This window comes from Leptodactylus fuscus, chromosome 8, assembly GCF_031893055.1.
Source record: "Leptodactylus fuscus isolate aLepFus1 chromosome 8, aLepFus1.hap2, whole genome shotgun sequence".
NCBI lineage: Eukaryota > Metazoa > Chordata > Amphibia > Anura > Leptodactylidae > Leptodactylus > Leptodactylus fuscus.
Genome location: NC_134272.1, coordinates 57,732,528 through 57,755,041, shown reverse-complemented (window position 1 = coordinate 57,755,041; position 22,514 = coordinate 57,732,528). Strand labels below are relative to the sequence as shown.

General features: G+C 38.8%; 1 protein-coding gene across 9 annotated transcripts in view; it reads left to right on the top strand.

The window, feature by feature from the left end:
• Positions 1-22,514, top strand: part of RBFOX1 (RNA binding fox-1 homolog 1) — a 536,290-nt gene that overhangs the window by 322,620 nt on the left and 191,156 nt on the right. Inside the window, exon 1 of one of the 9 annotated variants that reach the window (XM_075285981.1) lies at positions 6,669-6,927. The exons of the other annotated variants lie outside the window; for them this stretch is intronic. Within the exon in view, the coding sequence (XP_075142082.1) occupies positions 6,895-6,927 (33 nt within the window). The 5' untranslated portion in view covers positions 6,669-6,894. Of the gene's footprint in view, positions 1-6,668; positions 6,928-22,514 lie in introns of those variants that run through there. 9 annotated transcript variants of the gene reach the window in all.

Here is a 22,514-nt window from a genome sequence, read left to right as displayed (position 1 = left end):
TATACATTTGATAGCCAGAGACGTGGAAGGAAGGAAGTGAGACTGCAGGATCAGATCAGACTACATTGTTTGTTGTCTGTCACCATGGAGATGTATAGTCTGCATAGGGGATATAGAAACAAAATGAAGACATAATAATAATAATAATAATAATAATAATAATAATAATAATAATAATAATAATAATAATAATAAATATTTATATTGCATCAACATAATCCAAAGTCCTTCATAAGTAATAAGGTTCATGCACAGACATTACAGAGTATTAAACCAATTCACACAATAGGAGCGAGTGTCCTGCTCATCAGAGCTTACAATCTAGGAGGCAGAAGAGGTGACATAAAGAAGACCTTTTATAATGTTGCTTTCTTTTTCCTTTAAATGCATTGAGAAAATGCAAAAAGGTACACAAGCACTTAATATTAAAAATCAGGTCTGCAATGGCAAATCTGCACATTCAGATATTTGTATCTTTACATGTGCCACTCTGGATATAAATACATATATTTATTGCATGGGGTAAATAATGATATTCTGTGATAGCCTGGACAGTGTCCACATAGCATGCAATGGCATCGGTGTTATGTAGCCATATCATATACAGTAGTTGCATCATATGGAAGAGATGGCTGTAGATTGCCAGTGTGAACAGCACAGAGGTTTGCATTTAAAAAGGCAACCAAGTTGAAACCCAGTCTGAAAAGATAAAAAACACTTGGTCATTGGTCGGCCTATTATAAAGCTCCATGAATACAAACATGTGCTTGATCATTGTGCTATTTGTGCTTATATAAGCCCAGGGCAAAATTCAGAACAGGTTCTATACCTGTCCATTTTGAAGCCCGGATTCAATGAAAGGAGCAAATGGCGCTGTAGAGGCCTGGACCGCAGACGTATATCATCCATATGCGGTGCGTGCCAGCACAAGTACCTATTCATGTGCATCAGCCTATTATACAATGCAAAGATCTCAAGGTGATGAAAGGTCCACTTTAAAATAAATGCATTGCTTAGTATTCTCAGTTCTTAAAAGAATATTGTGGGTTACATTATGATAGTATACACATATTGTGTACATAGGCACATAAATAGACATAGTTGGATGGATGGATGGATGGATGGATGGATGGATGGATGGATAGACAGATAGATACTGTAGACTGACAAATACATATTGCATCAATAGATAAATAAATAGATAGATAGATAGATAGATAGATAGATAGATAGATATTAGATTGGTAAACAGTTTGCATGGATATAGTTATTAGATAGATAGATAGATAGATAGATAGATATGCGATAGATAGATAGATAGATAGATAGATAGGAGATAGATAGATAGATAGATAGATAGATAGATAGATAGATAGATAGATAGATATGTAGATTCCATACAATATATAATAAAAGCCTATACTTGCTAAGAGTAAGCACAATGAACACATTATCATTTTAAATCCAGACAAAGGAATATCTTCTGGGGCTCTTTCTGTATGTTCTATAATTCAGGTGACTTAGTTAGCTGGGCTTTAAGGCAGGTGTCTTGTGAATAAGCAATCAATCTTATCCGGTATGTTAGTGTGACCCGGCTAAAGTTATGCATGAAAAAAGTGTGCTTGCCTTATTAGCTATCAAAGACTTCCAAGGTTATGCAAAATCCTCTGAAACAGAATTATCTTAAAGAGCAACTCCTGAGAGATATGATTTTTTTTTATCTCTTCAGGCCCTTAATGTCGTCCTTAGAGTGCAGTATCAGGATAGTTACTGCTGGTATAGCTTATACACTCTATATATCACCTCTGGAGATACATTCTCCTATGTATCTTTTTTTTAATTAAAAAGGGATTGGATCTTAGTAAACTTTAGGGGGAAACATTTCTTAAAATGTTCTTTTAGAATGTTTCCCTCTCGAGAGGTAACATGGAGCGCCTGGGCAAAATCTATACAATGCCTCTGACTATAATGTACATTTACAATACTAGGCTCCTCCTAATGGGAAGAGACATCTTAAAGGTCCCCTAAGACTCCGAATGTAATGGCACCCTCTGCACCCCCTTAAGTTAAGCCCCTATTTCCCTATTCTCTTGTGTCAAGACCCCTCTGCCGAGAGAGCATCTCCCAACCAAGGGGCCTCAACCTGTCAGGCCCACAGCTGAATGAGATGGAAAAGTGACAACCAGTTGTCTGAATAGTTGTCACTTTCATTGCCTAAATCCTCATACATTGAGTCATACAAAGTGACTAACTCATCGGAGGATGACATACAAGAGAAAGTACGAGAAAGATCTGAAGAAAGGAATAATCATACGCCTGTCAACTTGGCTGAAAGATTGCAAATTTAAGAAAACATAAGTAAGCCATTCTTAAAAAAAAATATTTAAAAATAATTTGTGGTGTTCCTCTTTAAAAGTCCATTCTTGGCAAGGCTGATACTGTGTTTACCTAATACTCAAGGATTACCTATGGTAGACATAATATAGTGTATCAGTTTCTTTTAGAACGTTTCATTATCGGATTACTCCGGCTACCACAGAGTCCTTTCATCTGGAAGTTACTAGGTTACTGGAAACAGTCCAAACATTTGGAATTTTTAGGCTGTTTTCACACTTTTTGTTAAAAAAAGAAATCTGTTGCGCAATATGTGGGTGAACTGCGAGGTTGACCCCTGACCACACATGGTAACCCATCAGTTTTTTCTGTGCAGTTTCTGCCATAGTAAGCAAAATTTTTACTAAAATCGATGTGACACAGATTTCAATCAGAATTCCAAGGTTTATAACCCAGGAGTATATAGAGTATCATGGGGTAAATTGTATATATTGTGGTAGCTAATAGTTGTTTAGAACATGAGTACCTGATTATGTGTAAGGCTGTGCAGGTAAAATCATCATAGATGTTAATTCGCCGACTTTTCTGCTTGTGCCTCCTATACGTTGTATTCGGGGTGTAGCTATATGGAGCGTCACCCCCGAGCCCTGATATCTAAAAGGACTCAAAGGCCACAGCATTATTATAAATGTCACATGGTACTGGTGGGCCCTGGGTAGATCCTACAGTGGGCCCTGGTCTTCATGTTGTCCAGTAGACATTATACACTTCCTATACACAGATAACCTAATATTCATTATTATAATTAGAGATGAGCGAGTACTGTTCGGATCAGCCGATCCGAACAGCACGCTTGCATAGAAATGAATGGACGTAGCCAGCACGCGGGGGTTAAGCGGCTGGCCGGCATCAAAGCGGAAGTACCAGGTGCATCCATTCATTTCTATGGTGCGTGCTGTTCGGATCGGCTGATCCGAACAGTATACGCTCATTTCTAATTATAATACATTCTTCTATGTCATCCATGGTTCTTCTCATCCAGATTTTTTTCTGCAGTATTTTTCGCCATTCATGTAGTGATGTAAACCCCCCGATATGTAACAGCGTGTATCAGAAAACTGTCAAGGGACAGAGAGATGTCCCTGGGAGGTGAACAGATTGTCTCAGGAATAAATCTTAGCAGCCAGTCCCGTATTATTTAGTTCCCAGCATCAAGCCAAGTGACAGCATCTTTAGCTATGTACTTCTAGCACAAAATATATCTCAGTGGTCCTGTATTGGGGTCTGTAGTTCTGACTCTTTAGCCCTTTATTGTAGGTTACAGTTCATCATTATTACATTATTATTCTTGCTGGGATCATATGGTCACCAATAGGGAGATCCCTGATGTAAATGTCTTAAGTCTGTTCAAGTGATAATAAAACGGATACAAACAGAGCTAAACTTGTCATTTAAAGGGGTTTTCAAAGCCCCAAACTGATTTTTGTTACTGTGACCTATACTAGGTCATCAGAATATGATATGTCGGTGTCTGAGACCTGGACCCACACAGATCAGCTGTTCTAGCAGCTTCTGAGTTCTAGTAGATGGGGAGTGTGTGCAGTAACGTTCCTGTATAAGTAATAGGAGCAGTGCAGTAGCCCTGTACACTACATAGTGGTGGTCCTGGGGGGATCACAGCCCATTCCCATTACTTGAATCAGAGATGTGTTGCACACGCTCCCCATTCACTAACAGTTTACAGCCTTCAGATGCTGCGAGAGATTTAGGGGTGTCCCTGTACAGTATGTACAGTATCAGTTTGGAGGGGCAACACGGTGGCTCAGTAGTTAGCATAGCAGCTTTGCAGCACTGGAGACCTGGGTTCAAATTCTGCCAGGAGCAATATCTGAAGGAGTTTGTATGTTCTTCCCGTGTTTGTGTGGATTTCCTCCCATTCTACAAAGACATACGGATAGGAGGAAAAAAAAGTACAATGTGATCCCTATATGGAGCTCACAATCTACATTAAAAAAAGAAATAAAAATCAGTTTGGAGATGGAAAATCCCTTTAAGGGCTCATGCACAAGACAGTGTTTATGCTCAGGATGCTATCTGTTTATTTCCTCTAGTAGCATACTGACACAATCATTTCTATTGGGCTTAGAACACTGTTTATCTGTTATAAACACTTCTTCTTGTCCTTTTTTAATGATCGCCACCCAAAGATTAGCAAAGTATTTATCAAACATGTGACATTTTAAAACCTCACATATCCATTGATACTGTACCTTCATCCACTCTTTATAGATACGTTGTAAGGGTTAATGGTAGCACAAGTTAAAGCTCCTAGGCCCTAGTGCAGAATCTGTAAGGGGGCCCCTACCTACCTTCTGCCATTTAGAAAAGTGGTATATTTATATAGAAAAAGGACCTTTGGGGCCCCCTCTGGGTCCAGGGCCTGATAGTGACTGCTACCGCTGTATTCCTTATAGCTACAGCATTACAATCTGCATATTTCCTATGCAGGCATGCTGAGCACTTGCGTACATCTGAACATTTTATAGGACAATTCAGAAATTTGAATTTTCCAAATTATCTAAGACTTTATTCACATGTGCATTTCATTCTCCGTTAAATTCAACCAATGCTGGACAAAATAATAAAGTGTTCTGCAAAAAAAGACAAATGGACCATCTTATAGGGGACCCGTGAGTATTTGCATATCACTGATCTGACACTATCATCGTTGTTGTTGTAGTTCTATGACAAAGTGGAAGAATGGAAATAGTAACACATGTGCAACACCATCCTTAGTTGCACTTAAAGGTGTGTTCCCGTTTTAGCATTTATGGCTATAGCCATAGAATATGCCATAACTACCTGCTAGACGTGGGGCCCACCCATATCTTGGGAATAGGGCCCTGTTGTCAGCTGGAATAGCCTGAAAGTGAGTTGAAGATGTGAGAGTCCTTCCACTCACTTGCCCGAAATTTGGGCCTGCACCCATCTCAAGAACAGGGCCAGATCATGGCTATAAGTAAATAGAAAGAAGTTCTCTCTTATTCACTTACACCCATCCTTGGGGGCCTCTTCTCGCAATAGGGTCCGAGAGATCCCCTAGGCATTTATGGTGTAGTCTGTGGATATACCCATACCTTTCCCATATGGGATACCACTTTAATAAAGTGGTACAACATACTACAACACTACCTGTTAGATCTGAAGGGAATCCTTAGATGTTTATCTCTCTATCTATCAATCTATCTATCTATCTATCTATCTATCTATCTATCTATCTATCTGTCTATCATAGGGCTATCTATCTATAGTACATGATGTACCCACTCCCCAGGGGATAGCACCCCACCACCATACCTGCACTACCATTCTATAGTTGATTGTATATCTGAAATGAAAAAAGTCCCTACAAAACAAATTTTAGAGTAAAGATGAATAAATCTTTTTAAAAATATGTAAAAAGCTTCGACTCTGTAACATCGTTATATTAATATATTCATTTCCAGGGATCCACTAAGCTGTGTTAAGCCAGGGAACATCTCAGGCCCATAGCTTGTAATATTTTGCTATGTTTTATGCATGCAGATTCCGTATTGTTGGCGTGCCTTTAGAATAATATAGCCAAAGTAAAGATGCCGCCCAGATAAATATCTACACCTATTCTTCGCCGCCTGTATAGCCGCGATTATATTAAAGTTTAGATTTATACTCCGCACAGAATAACTCGAGCAAATTCCTCCACGGTGCCTCTGCTTTGTATCCGCCTCAGCTTGTGTCGTCTGCTCGCCCTGGCCAAAACTGGCCTTGTGTGACTTGTTTAATGACATGGAGACGTTCCTGCGGCATCCTGCAATTTGTCCTGCCACCTCGCAACGCAGACATTTAGTCCTGTTACTTTTCCCTAGAAAGAAAGACTAATTTCAGAATAAACAACTTTGCTCCAATCTCTCCTTTGCATATTTAACACATTCTTCCCAATTTGCATATTTATTGCTTTCCCTTCTAACACTTGTTTACAACATCAGTGACCTTCCTTTATAGGCTCTTATGCAAATGGCTTGGCTTGGTGGTCACCTTGAGTGCAAGTACTAATATATTATAAAAGCACATAGGATGTAGGCCGCGCAGCATATCGTTCTGTTACCTACTGCGATTTACGTGGGCTTCTCTGTCGTAGATATCTATGCATTCTCTGATTTTGTATGTTACCCGTAGTCAGCGAAAGGTTAAAAAAATCATATTTACTTTGTTCTTTTCCATGTAATCATCTTCCCAGCAGTGTGCTATAGGGTCTGGCAATGATAGACAGAGGCGTGCCTTGCCGTGATTGATGGAGTGAGCCGCAGCAAGCTAAAAGAGTCCCATCTGGATTAGGTTTTAGGAGCAGTCAGATGTTGAGTGGGAGGTCAGTAAGGCTTGAATTTAGCTCCCCCTCCTTCGACACCCCTGCCATCTACACTTATACACACATTACACAGAATATGCACGCCTTCATCCATAATTGATGCTTGCTTTTGGGCAGATGCTGCAGGGCCTGGGACTCAAACAGCTGCTAAGTTTATGGAGAAGAAAGGGAGCAGGATGGTACAGCAGGTATATTTACTTTCTTTCTCTCTCGCTCGCTCTCTATCACAATGGCATTGCACATCCTGGAAGTGTGTGTATGTAGTAGTAGGCTTCACCCACTGCAAGCAAGCAAGGAGGCTTCCAGTCTTAAGACGTCTTTTACTGCTGAGGTAGACGGAGAGAATGCAGCAGTGTGTTTTTCTGCTTTGCTTGATCCATCTATCTGAGTTGCTTTTCTAACCAGCAGGTTTACAGAGTAATTTTGCATTTCTCTTCTTTGTTTCCATGCCCTGAGGAAAAAGACACTGCTTGGCTCATTTAACTACTGTAGGAGAGGCGTCCTTTGCATATGCAATGCTGTTGGCAGGAGCAATGGAACACAGGAAAACAAATCTAATACAAAGGCAATTTGTCAGCTAGAGGTAAACTGGGTACAGGCATAGAAAGGAGTGCAGTGTGATCTAACAGAGCCGAGCAAAAGAAAGGCATTGTGTCACTAACACCAGCTTTTTGATACATTTAAGGAACTCAGAATAGAGCTCCAGTCTATATTAGGGGTTTAACTATTGTCTTGCTACGCTTGTGATTGGGATTTTTTTTTTTTTTTTTCGGAAAGTTTTGTGTTTGCTGAGAACAGGCGGCGGCAGCGGGATGAAATATGTTTTTATTCATTGCAGTTTTCTGGCTTTCAAATTACCATTCTGAGCATTGGAGAAGTCCCTGTAAAGCATATCATTTTCCCCGTTTCTGGTTCGTTCGGGTTCACAGCAGAAAGGCAATAAACTATATTTAATACACTGCCACGTAATGCATATTTTGGAGTTGAAATGTGGTTTTCATTAAATTTCTGTCCAAAACATTTAGCAAATGCTGACTGTCTGCCATCCTTCGTTTTTCTCTCGGTTGCCAGCGAGTTACTTTAAAAGGGCTTACAACCTTCACAGCAGCTTAAGAAACCTAATGACTAAAGTATTAGAATCTCTATAACACTGGGGAATGGCCTTCACTTGTAACATACACACTCACTGTATAGCAACCTAATAGGAAGAAATTAGACAAAACCTCAGTGCTCTTAATTAAATATTAGTTGTAATTAGCACTAAGTGAGAATTCTTTGAATATTAATTTGGGTCTCTTGGAACTCCTGCCAGTGTTAATGAGAAACTACAGGGGTCCCAGTAACATCTGTTTTAGAACTCAAGGTAGCCTAAAAGGCTTTAATGTAATACACCTGCAGATTTCGGCAGCTTTTCTGTCTTTAATATTTTATATAAAAGTTTTTTTTTTAATTTATTCCATTTACAAAAAAATCTATCTATCTACCATAGCTATCTTTTTAATATCTATCTATCTATCTATCTATCTATCTATCTATCTATCTATCTATCTATCTATCTATCATCTGTGTTTCATACCTATCTATCTATCTATCTATCTATCTATCTATCTATCTATCTATCTATGTGTTTGATATCTATCTATCTATCTATCTATCTATCTATCTATCTATCTACCTTTTTTAATATCTATCTATCTATCTATCTATCTATGTGTTTCATATCTATCTATCTATCTATCTATCTATTTACTATCTATCTATCTATCTATCTATCTATCTATCTATCTATATATCATCTATTTGTTCTATCTATCATCTATCTATCTATATCTATTTATTCTATCTATCTATCTATCTATCTATCTATCTATCTATCTATCTATCTATATCTATCTATTTGTTCTATCTATATCTATTTGTTCTATCTATCTATCTATCTATATCTATCTATCTATCTATCTATTTGTTCTATCTATATCTATTTGTTCTACCTATCTATCTGTCTATCTATCTATCTATCTATCTATCTATCTATCTATCTATCTATCATCTATTTGTTCTATCTATCTATCATCTATTTGTTCTATCTATCTATCTATCTATCTATCTATCTATCTATCTATCTCCTATCTATCTATCTATCTATCTATCTATCTATCTATCTATCTATCTATTATCTATCTATCTATCTATCTATCTATCTATCTATCTATCTAGCTAGCTAGCTATCCATCTATCTATCTATCCATCTATCTATCACCAGGCTATCATCTATCTAATATCTATCAATTTTCTATCTATCTATCTATCTATCTATCTATCTATCTATCTATCTATGAGTTTCATGTCTATCTATCTATCTATCTATCTATCTATCTGTCTATCTTGGTCATTTAAGTGTGTTTGCTGCAGTCCCATGTAAAAGTTGGCGCCATTGACTCCCCACTTTATTTAATCTGTTTACAGCTTTCTGTTGTGATGTGTTTTACATTAGAAGGGTATTTGAGGAATTTCATGACATTATGCGAAGCCTCAGCCTGACCACTGTCATCTGTTACACTGTAGTATTGCAGTATATTGTTATTTAGTCTTTTGTGAAAGGACTTTGGTTAGGAAGTGATGTTGTTAGAGGGTCACGTGCTGACGTTTCTAAGGAGGACATACCACTAGTTTGCATTTGGATGTGTGAATGAGGCTATATATAAAGTGTCATCATGGGGGGTGGGTTTCTCGCTGACCTGACATTGCCATGGTGGTGAGGGCAGAGGTTCTAGTGATGTGGATATCACACACTTGCTGCACCATTGCCTGTATTTGGATAAGAAGAACTGCCATAGGCCTTATATGGATAACTAAAACTGTATTCATTCCATTTTACAGAATAGATCAGATATAGTTTGAGGAATGTTGAGATAAGGTGCACTCAGGACAGCCAGGAACAAGATTATCAGGCTTTGTGACTAATGGATACATTGAGACTAAGGAGGGCACATTTGATCAATGTCTGCTGAACCTGCCAAAGTGTGCAGGGCTGACCGACCATCTAATGTGTCCAGTGGTGTCTGGACTTTCCTCAGATGGCGGGTGATAGATGAAAAGAGGGTCGGCCATGTTGCATTTCAAAATGCCCAATCCTTATATTTGAAGTGAGATAAGTTATCTGGAAGTGGCTAAGTCTATGTTCTAGATTCAACCACAAATCAGCGGAGGAAAATTTCCTGCTAGGAGGACTTATTCCTCTGCTGGTTTCAGTTTAAATATGATGGACACCCAACAGACCTCATTCTAGTCAATGGGGTCCACTGGGCTCCATATTGCGCTATGGTTTTAGCAGTCCACATCTCTGTTGTTCAAATCCCCCAACAACAGAAATGCAACACTAGTGTGAACCTCTTATCTCTTTATTGAGAATATATGCATGCTCAGATGAGCTAAGTGTGCATGTATATGGGAGAGTCAGAAGGAATAGCTGTCCGCTAACAGTTAATGGCAATCTTACCCAGTTGGCACAGGTGGCATCCCAAATCTTACCATTCTCTATAAACATCTTTATCAAACCCAATACCAAAGCGCTTGTTCTTATTTTCCTATCCTTGCAATTAATTTCTCTGTGCTCTAGTAAAGCATCTGGACATCTTTTTTTTTCCATATTGATTAGATGTTAATAAATCTATAACAATCTCTATTTTTAACCGTCTTTGGTAAATTATGATACAGTACTCGAAGCGTTCTAGGAATTCTCCCATATGTTTGACAACATGCTGATATTTTTGACACTCATTAGGTCTTAATGCTAAAAACTGTTCATTCGCTGCAGAGTAAAACTGTCCACATTTTGTGCGGTTATTAACACCTTTCCACTAACGACATATTCCTGATATTTCCTCATAGCGTGACATTAAAGTGTCTGTACACTAAGACTGAGTCGGCTAAGAGGGAAATTTTTGTCCAATGTTTTAACCGGTCTTTTTTTTACTCAATTTTTCATCTTGTTATTTGCCGTAATGTTAATTTTCCACTTATAAGTGATAAAGCTTTGTGTCGATCCCGCATACTCTGGGCAAGTGGAATTGACCTAGATTTATAAGTTTCAAAGGCAGCATTTTCACATGATTGCAACCGCTTTTGTGCTTTCATAATTTAGGCTTTCTGGCCTATTTCAAAGATCAAACTTACTTGATAAAACCGAGTATCCCTAGGGCGTTATGTGAATTGTATTATATTTGTGAGTTCAATTGTTTGCAATTAAGTTGATGCCGTGAAGGGGGAAGGGGGGAGCGCGTTCCTGAATTAAAAGTGTACGAAGCAATCTCCAGTCAACCTGGACAAATTCACTGAGCATTCATAAATGGGAATGCGTCCTTATTGCAGATAGAAAGCCTTGGTTGTTTCATCAATCTGGTTAGGATTACGAGTGCTTTAACCAATATAGGTTTCTGAATGTTCTGATAGAGATCAGTCAGATCAACCACCCATTCAAAATTTTGTCGAAATCCCATAAATGTCCACAATTACCTTTCATTCTCAGGAAATCATTGTCATTGTGATGACTGACTCAGTATCGTATGATCATTTGTCTTTTCTGACTCATCATATGGGAGAGTCCTGAGCAGGGACCTCCCCACTAGACGTCACTATGCCCTGATAGGGGATATGGAAAGGGGATGTCTTCTTGAGACATCCCCTTTAAAAATAGTTAGTGAGCAGCATTCTGGATTGTTGGAACCACATTGGTCTGAAGCAAACATCCACGTTGACACCCAGATTATCGAAGTTGGGTTACAATTCTTTCTTCTACGTATGTCTACACCTTTCAGCTATAGCATTGGAATTATGGTCGATGGTCGGGAACAATTTCTGGACTTATGGAACTAATTTCTTATCAGCACCATACAGGCGGGGATCCGTTCAGTTGGGCCAGTGCTATTGGATGTACATTTATGGCCAACTTAAGCCAATTGCCTTTTTATGGACATTTTTGCCAAACACAGGTCTGTACTTATGTATACTGTATAGACGTTTTCGGTTTTTCAGTTTCGGTCGTACATGGATCTATTGCCATATTATGCAGTGTTTGAATTGGTTAGCTGTCTTGATATAGTGGTTGAGAAATCTTGTTGGTGGGTCTCTTGTGCTCATGGATCATGACTTGTTTTATTCCATTGTCGAGTTTAATTGCTGTAAATTTGTACACAGATGTCTTCCAGTTCTAAGAACAGACCTTGTATTGTGTATCAGAATCTATACTTATCAGTTGCTAATGGATATTTGACCCACATTAAGCAAGATACACAGGGGTCGGATGTCTGATTTATTGTACCATTACCTATGCAGAGAAGTGGGTCGATCTTGTATTTATAGCATTTTTATGATTTTATCCCTGTTTCTTTTCCGACAGTAAAATGCATGTTCTTCTATGACCCAGGTGCCATATACATGTCTTTGAGCAATGTTATATACCGATTAATTTCCAAGGTAATAGCCTCTTGCATGGTTTACACTGTCAGCCATGAATTTTGTCACCAGCTATCGAGCAATTCCAAAGCACACTGAGATTTTCCTATTCTCTGACCATTCCCGTTCCTACGGTTTGAACCCCAGCTGAGCTGTGTTCATAGGTCAGAACATAGACAGATACTAAGTCAATCATGTTTGATAGGAAGCCATTTCTGGTTTTATGCTCAGTTTAACCTATACATTGCCTAAGCTGAATACAGTTACTTAAACTAGCAAAGCCATGTGTGTGTTGCTCTGAAATTTCCCCAAGGTGGGACTATTAAAGGATTATCTTATCTTATCTTATCTTATATAGTGCTACTATATCATAATACATTCTCCCCTAAACAATGCCTCTAAGAATCCCACTGCAATGCAGCATTTGGTGGAACACTATTTTTTATTAATAATACATTTCACATGAATTTAAGGGAAAAAAAAAAAAAAACACCATGTATAACATATGAGCCATATAGAGGAATAGTATGGACCTATAGTTGTCTTCTATGGATGCATACAACTAGGATACAGCTGTGTGCACAAGGCTTTAGTCTATTATATCATCGTATTCAAGTTATAAAAGATCATTGTAGCATACCATTTATATGTAAATGGTCAGTCTGGTAACATACTATATACAGTACTATATGCTCCATGTACGCTATGGGCCTGCATTTTAACATGTCTAGCTGCCATTTTGTAATTTGTTTATGGTGGTGCCTTGGAAATAGTGACACAGCCCAAATCAGTGAAATGGACATTTAATGTAGTGTATTGATCTGCACATAAATATATTTTCCACAGTGAGCAGTATTTATTGACATAACGATCTCCATTTAATTGCCTTTTCGCCAAAAAGCTGAGTCAGATGCTGCTGACTTTACTGCGGCTCTCCGCCTGTGACTTCATTTCATCGTTCCTTTCAGCCAACTTTCAGTTTGTGTATAATATATATATATATATATATATATATATATATATATATACAGAGAGAAAGCATATGGTAGGAAAATGTTAATAATATATCAGTAAGAAATACATGATACTTCTGGTATATAGTGTTATGTAATGTATATACTATAATGTGTTATATACCTTACCAGACCTCATATATGTGCAGGCCTTACTATTGCTGTTAATGTAATTGAGACATGACCGGAAGTTTCATGGACATAACTAATAAAACTGCAAATAGCAGCAAATTGTCAATCTGTTAGGCCTGGTTCACATCTGTTTTCGGTATTCCGTTCGGGGAGTCCGCATGGGAACCCCCCGAATGGAATACCGAACGCATTAGAAAGTGGTGAGCAATGAAAGCACACAGATCCCATAGACTATAATGGGGTACTTGTGTTTTCCGCGTGGTGGTGGCACGAGTCATGCAGAGAGGAAAGTAGATCTTGAAGTATTTTTGCCTCTGCATGATTCCTGTAGACACTACCTAGAAATCTGCTTTTTAATGTGTTCAGTATTCCATTCGGGCCGTCCCCAAACGGACACCCCGAACAAAATACCGAATGCAGAGATGAATTAGGACTTACTGATAGAAAAAAGGAACAGGTATGTCAAATTTGGTGCTTGAAATATTTAACAAAACACCAAAGCTTTGATTTTTCTACTATAGAAGTGAAAATGAAAGCAATGTCCTGATAGGCCTCGGTCACATGACCATGACATTAACATGTGTCAAACGTATGTGGAAAATGAATGTGTCAGTCTATTGTTCGTGTCCGCGTGGTCATCAAGCTGAACAAATATAGGACAGATCAATGTTTTTGGTGGAATAGGTTTTGAAACAAGCATGGGATGATCGTTCAAAAAATGGTGACCACGTAGGTTGGTATGGGTAATACCTCCACTTTTTGCTTGTAACACCCTTCATACTGTATGCGGATCCCAGTAGATCCGTAGCTATAGGGGATACAGAGGTAGCAGTCATACTTAACCCATGGGGCGTCAAGAGGAGTAAAAACCCCGTTGCCACATAGGTAACTACCAGTATTATACATAATATACAGATTATGAATATGGACTAGAGATGAGCGAACACTATTCGGAACAGCCGTTCCGAATAGCACACTCCCATAGAAATGAATGGAAGCGGCCGGCACGCAGACTTTGCCGGTGGCCGGTCGCTTAACCCCCTGCGTGCCGGCTACGTCCATTCATTTCTATGGGAGCATGCTAGTCAAAGCGGCTGTTTCGAATAGTGTTCGCTCATCTCTAATATGGACCCTAGAGCTTAAAGTCAAGATCTGAAAGCCAGTTTTATTACATGATTAATATTTATTTGTATTACTTGTCCCTGTGGGTTTTGACACCCATATAATAAGGCCATTAATATGTAGATTGCAATGTAGTAATCTGTAAAATAGATATTACCAATAGACAGATGGAACTTATACCCTATATATACTATTTATGGTAACTGGTGAACTAGTATGGGAAGCTGACCACTCTAAAACTTAAGGAATATCTTTTCCTAACATGTAAAAGCCTACAAAACCTAAAAACCAGATCACCTTAAAGCTTTTATGGTGCTCACAGTAAAAGAACCCAGTCTTTGTAGCAATACTTGAATTCCTGGCTACGGTGTTAGAGTTTCCAGCTACAATAACTTTCCAGAATGATACAGGATTTAAAGAATTTTCTACACCGAAGCCAACTTTAGTTAAAAATACTTCTTCCAGGGTTGTGATTCAAAGATGAGTCTACAGAAGGTTTCCATGAATTCAAATTGAGATTGAGACTATTAAGAGGAAACTATAGTATATTAATCTAATAGAATTTCTGAATTATTATTTATATATAACTGGTATAACATAAGGATAATACCTATATGCACTATAGTGGCAATGGTGTAGATAGTACAGAAGGTTGCTAAATTCCAGTGAAGGTTTAGAGGTCATGAGGAGGAGGACATACTGCAGGAGGGGACAGACTTCTCAATATGACCATTTGGCTGACTGACCACAGAGCCAGCACCATGTGACCAAATGAAATCATTCTTACATTGGACTTGTAACAGACGGGGAGGTAAATCTGTCCTTGTATAATGGTGTAATGTAACTCAGCTGTTCCCACAGGGCAATGACGGGTGAAAGATCTTTGACCTGTAATGGTGTCTATCTTTAAAGCAGGGATGGGGGTTGTATAATCAATAATCAATACAAGTGGTAAACTAAATTCATTATCTGTCTTCCAAGGAGATGGACACTAATGTCATTTAATAAGTCATACTGGTTGCGGCAGTTAATTGTCGGTTCTGTATTTCATAAATTAAAATTGGATGAACGTAATTTAGGTTTTTTTAGAACTTCGCATAATATGTGCATAATGTATGGCCAGGGTCAGCATAGAAATAGTATAACATCTATAATAACATATAATATATGCTTTCTAATGGATATCAATGAATCCAGACAGATTCTTTTGATCTATAATGGAATCATTCCAGTATGGGAAGAATATGGGAAGAATGGTCATGAGAACTATGCTAAGATATATATATATATATATATATATATATATATATATATATATATATCATGGAATTCAAAAAACACTAGTTGATTAGTAGACACAAACCCAAGGGGAACTTGTAATATCCCATCAGCTGACACTGTACTCCGCTCTTAGGCCTGGTTCACATTAGCATTCAGTATTCTGTTCGGGGAGTCCACTGAATGGAATACTGAATGCATTGACAAATGGTGAGCTTATGAAAGCACACAAACCCATAGAATATAATGGGGTCCATGTGTTTTCCGTGTGGTGTCCGCACGAGTCATGCGGACAAGAAAGTAGTTCACAAAGTATTTTTCTCTCTGCATGATTCGTGCGAGCACTGCGTGGAAAATACACAGACCCCATTATAGTCTATGGGGTCCATGTGCTTTCACTGCCCACCACTTGTCAATGCATTCGGTATTCCGTTCTGGGGGTCAACAATTGGACTCAGTGAATGGAATACCGAACGTAGATGTGAAGCGGGCCTTAGGATGTACAGATGCAGCAAAGTCTTTCTTGACAATTAAGACCCCGTTCACACGGGAAGCGGATGGGCGTATTTTGGCACCAAGAGTGACGCGTCACTCTCGGGCCGCGTCACTCTTGGGCCAAAATGCACCTGCGCGGCTTCTGACAGTCACAGATTGCCCCTCTGGACTAGGCTCAAATTAATGGCCTACTCCGAAGGTTGCTGCCGTTAGGCGGACACCGGGGCTGAATCAGCTGCAGATTCCGCCTTAAGAAAGGGCATGTTGATTCTTTTTTTCTGTGAGCGGCAACATGCCGTTCACGGAAAAAAGTAGCCTGGTGGTCTACAGAGACCTCCATTGTGAGGGGGCGGATTATGATGTGGATTCAGAGCCATAATCTGCCCCCTCTTTGCCCCTGTGAACTAGACCTAATGCGTAACATTGTAACAATAATGTGGCACAGAGTGAATTAACTCAACTCCTTCAATTGGTTTTCTCTTCTTCTTACCATGATGCAGAAAGTCAAGAGACTTTACCTTTTCTACAAAGTTTTGTGTTCAATGTCTTCCCTTTCTCAATGTTCTTAGGCTTTGGAAGCTCATAGAAAGTAAGGTGGGATCTCAAGTGCAGGTTCCTAACAAAATTCCACCACAGATAGATAGATAGATAGATAGATAGATAGATAGATAGGTAGATAGTGTGTGTATGTTTTAAAAATCTATCAGCTTTTATCGTGGGCGGATTCAGCTTGTTAATTATTGCGGCTTCATATGGGATATTACTCTCCTTGTCAAGGCCACTGACAGTAGAATTGGGCACATTTCAGCTTCCATGCCGTATAGAATCAATGAACTGAAACTGCTATTTTACTAATTAGTGAGAGAATGAAAGAAAAATAGCAAAACGAAAGCCCATTAAGAACTTTCCATTGACAAAATTGTTGGTTTGAATTTTGACTCCATGTATTATTATTGTATATAAAAGGCTGCAAATTGCTAGTGTGGAACAAAAAAAAAGCCAATATCAGAATCCCAATAGATTCTATTAGACATGGAGGTCGTAATTAAACACTCATTTATTTTAGATATAAAATGCTGCAATTCATCGCAGGCCATGTCACGATGGTTAGATAAGTACTAGCTTTGCAGTAAAGTAATGAGAGTTTAATGGCTACATTGTATGTCAGATATTTTAGACTTTTTTTTCCCTTCTTCTCCGAGCTTGAATACCCTTTTCTTTTAACAATTTTTCATCTTGAGTCTTGATGGAAGCTGAAAGCTATGAAAGGATCAGAAAAAAAGTAGGTTAATAAAGTCAACTAGACACACTTAACATTAACAACTGTAAATAATGACACAGAAGTGTTCTCAGCGCCATGAATAACTTGTTTATAAAGTGCTGGCAAGTTGGCAGTCTGCTCATTGTAAAGGCTGCTTCTTTGTGAGGACACAAAGCCCGTACTAGTGAATGAAAAGCCATCAACGCAGAAGAGTTTCGTGAACATCTAGGAAAGGATAATACATTTTCTCAAAGGAATTCCATTTTAAAAAAAAGTTATATATGTATTATTTTCTTTGGTATCTTTGCATGTTATACGCTTCTCAGTAGCTTTGTTGTAATTCGGAAGCGCATTGATGCTGTACTTACTGGAAACCAAGGTATCATCCACATCAACCATCATAAGAATAACTATCAAGGGTATGACAAGTCAGGGTATACACTTCCTTCGTAAATACATTTGTCAGACTATCCAAGGGGCAGGCGAGATCAAATACAGACCCGATTGGCATTTTTATTATGGAATACCTCTGTTGTGTGTTTATCAATTTTCCATGGCATTCATGTGTACATTATTCCTGTGCAGCAAATTCACTGCTTTATACTGCCCATGACTGTGACATCGCTGTGGGCATTATACCTGTACTGTGACATCACAGTGTTCAGTATCTCTGTACTGTGACATCACTGTTTATATTATCCTTGTATTGTGACATCACTGTGGGCATTATTCCTGTACTCTAACATCACTGTATGCAGTATCGCTGTACTGTGACATCACTGTATGCATTATCCCTGTACTCTAACATCACTGTATGCAGTATCGCTGTACTGTGACATCACTGTATGCATTATCCCTGTACTGTGACATCACTGTGCACATTATCCCTGTACTGTGACATCACTTCGCACATTATCCCTGTACTGTGACATCACTGTGTGCATTATCCCTGTACTGTGACATCATTGTGTGTATTATCCCTGTACTGTGACATCATTGTGTGTATTATCCCTGTACTGTGACATCACTGTGTGTATTATCCCTGTACTGTGACATCTCTGTGTGCATTATCCCTGTACTGTGACATCACTGTGTGTATTATCCCAGTAATGTGACATGACTGTGTGTATTATCCCTGTACTGTGACATCACTGTGTGCATTATCCCTGTACTGTGACATCATTGTGCACATTATCCCTATACTGTAACATCACTGCGTGCAGTATCTCTGTACTATGACATCAGTTTATATTATCCCTGTACTGTGACATCACTGTGTGCAGTATCCTGTGCTGTATCTTTACTGAGTAAATTGTCCTAGCACATAGACATCACTGGTGTGTATTTTCTCTGTACTGCAACACCACTTTGTACATGTTACTTGCACTTTAGGGAAACCAAAATACTTAGTCTTTCATTTTCTAATCTTGCTACTGAAGTTGGTCATGTGGGAGGGACCAGATTCCTTTTTTTTCTCTGATCCCTATGGTTACTTGTTGCACACGTGTCAATTATGTCTTACTATGTTTTCATGGATGTATGTTTCTCTTTAAGAGTTTCCTGAGCCTTGGGCTCTGCCTAGTGACCTCATTGCATTTGCAAGGTGATTTTATCACAATAGCTGTCAGTGTAGTGAGTTGAACTTTCAGCTAAGTTACAGAAGAGACCACTCCTGTCCCTAAGGTATGATACAAAATTATACAATTTTCCAACATACTTTCTGTATCAATTCCTCCTGGTTTTCTAGATATTCGCTTGCTGTCATTCATTGTTTACTTCCAGTGGTAAAAATCAGTCCATGATATATATATATATATATATATATATATATATATATATATATATATATATATATATATCCAGTATACAGAAAGTACAGTATATTAGAAAATTGTATAACTGTTCATTGTCCAAACTAACATGTATTTGCTGAAACTGGACAACCCCTTTAAGTATTTTGGCCGAGTCAGATGACTTGTTGGCTTTCCCACCTCATATCATGTACCATTGGTGGACGCCATACTAGTTTTTCTCTTGCATGCCATACAATGTCATGAACATCTACTAAATGAAATGTTCCTGTCCTAAAACTATCACTATTAGAGCATATTTACCATATAATTGCATTCGCAACCATGAGATTTCGACTATGAAAGTGCGCTAGCTCTTATTTTTCCATAATATCATGGTATAATATGTTTTTGTATAATCCATCCGAGACTCCAGTAGAGACTTGGTGGATAACCAGGGTCATGATATAGGGTATGTGGAGTCGGCGTCTGCCTACAGCACCATCTAGCAAAGAAGGGCCGGATATATGGATAAAAAAGCAATGTTCTGAATTTTACCAATGTTTCATGTATAAATAAAAACGCTAGAGATTGATACGAAAGGGTGGAATGGGATTGAGCGTGGGTACATTTTGACATCACTGCCTTGGGCATCAACAGAGCTTGCCTGCTCCTGATGCATGCTATATACTCATGTAAACAATCTATAATCTGTTGTTGAGCTGCATGGAAGGAAAGCCATTGAGAATTTGAAGGGAAGAGATTCCAATTCTCTGTACTAATGTGTTCAGTAATGTACCTGAAATAGCGGTTGCCGATTTGGACTTCATTATATATCGCCATAGATATGATGTAGTAAATGTCCTGAGTATCATTCTGGCAAGAGTAAATCAGGTCCAGATGGCGTATAGTGCTGCTTAGCAAGATGATACCTTAGCTAAATACACAAATACTTGGATGTTAGGAATGACTTAGGATCTAACATCTCCTTCCTATAAAACATGAAATAGAGCTATTCCGCTATTTTAGATTTGAGCGCTTCCACCACGGTTTGCTACGCACATAGGTGTAAATGTGGTTTCCACAAGCTGTCACATTTAACATAACAGAAGATAACTTAAGAAAATCTATTTCCTGGTGAAAAATCTATTTCCTTATGGCTGTTTCACATGGTAATTTTCTATGCTTTATACGCTGGGTATTTTTGGCACAAAGCATCTAATTCTTTTCTATCTACTCTTGCGCTGAGTTTAACAGAATTCTCGAAACTGAATAAGGTCAAAGTCAACGTGCGCGCACATTTTTAATTTGGAAAACATAAAGGACATATGTTTGATTGCCATTTTCCTAACACTACAGGATAGTAGAATTTCATTTTTCCCCATGTAACACGAACAGCATTGAATATCCTTTACCTTAATGAGCACTGAAAATGTCAGCAAACCTGTGCACCTGGAAATGTTATTAATAGAGATACTAAGGCGAAACGTATGACTTTATTATGGCACTTACCACTGCGGATACCGTACAGCAACTTGCTAAAATCTCTGAATTTGTGCCAACATCCATATAATATTTGTACTCAACAAAATTAGAGTTGTATTTTAATATCCTAAAACTGCCAATTCGTTCCAATAAAATAAAAACATTGGAATTGCTCCTATTAATACAGCTTGACGCTGGTAGAACTTTCTATAATACAATTATCAGCTTATGTTCAGAAGTAGAACATATGTTGCAGACAGTGTAAACTTCTTCCACCACTGGGTCATTGATGTTGCTGTACATTTTAGCTTTAGTTAGTGGTTTATGGAGATTTTGCACATGTATGTAAATGAGACTTGTCTAGCCTGGTAAATAGTGTGCTATAGATTTGTCATATACTGTACTTTCGCTTAGCATTTGGCCTTTACATACAGACTCATATATAGCTGCAATATCTACATGCATCTCTATTGGAGATGAGCGAAACAGTAAAATGTCCGAGGTTTGATATTCGTTTCGAGTAGCCCCTCAATATTCGACTACTCGAATTGAATATTAGACATTATAGTCTATGGGGGGGGAAAATGCTCGTTTCAGGGGTAGACAACGTTCGAGCAAATTATACTTACCAAGTCCACGAGTGAGGGTCGGGTTGGATCCTCCGAGCAGTCTTCTCCATGCAGCGTCCCCACAGCGTCTTCCGGCTCTTCATTCACTCTGCCAGGCATCGGGCATGCCCGCACTACAAGCAGACATGCGCAGTCGGCTCTGCCCAGGACCGATGCCTGGCAGAGTGAAGGAAGAGCCGGAAGACGCCGCGGGGAAGCTGCACGGAGAAGACTTCTAAAGGTAGGAGAAGAACCAGCGTTGATTGGCCGACTGTATAGCATTTGGCCAATCAATGCTGGCTCTGCATCGAACTTTTACATTAGAACAGCGAGTGGTACTCAATCGAGTACGAGTATTTCGAATACCGTAGTATTCGATCGAATACCTATTCGATCGAGGACTACTCTCTCATCTCTAATCTCTATGTCATCTATTTATCTCACCCATATAGAAAATTAACTTATTTAAGTAAAATGTACATTATGGCCTATGCTATTGATTTCATTAGGCTTTACATATGTACAGTGTGGGGAAGGTAGCTCGGTAGAAGCAATGGTGCGTACCCAAACAGTGAAGAGAGGGACACCAAACGTGCAGCAAACTGTTTTATGGAGAAAAACAGGACAATAAATAAACCTATAAATGAGCAAAACAAAATACAGCCTTAAGTTCAGGGAAAAGTAAAACAAATTCCTGCTCATCTGAGCAACTAACTAAAGAGAAGTGACAACCTAACTATACATGTGGCTTACTCCAGCCACATGAAAAAACAAGCACAAATTGGTCTCACCAGACTTGGGGTTACTGGACAGACCCAGCCACCTCCTCACTTCCTAGATCTGCCCTGAAGTGCAGGATTGGCAGCGTTTTATGACCCAGTAATGAGCCTCAGGAACCACATCTGGGGCTGAAGCCTATTCCAAACCCGCCCTGGACCACACATAAGTCAGGAATCTGGGGCTGAGATAGCGGGACTCCAGCACTTTTCCTGGCACCTTCTCACAATAGATAGATGAATAGATGCAAATAGTTAACCAAAACCATATCATGTTGTAACTTTGCCAGGTTGTATTTTATTATTTATTCTGCAAGCACTGTTAAAGGCTGGAAGATGGATGATGTATTTACTTGGATCT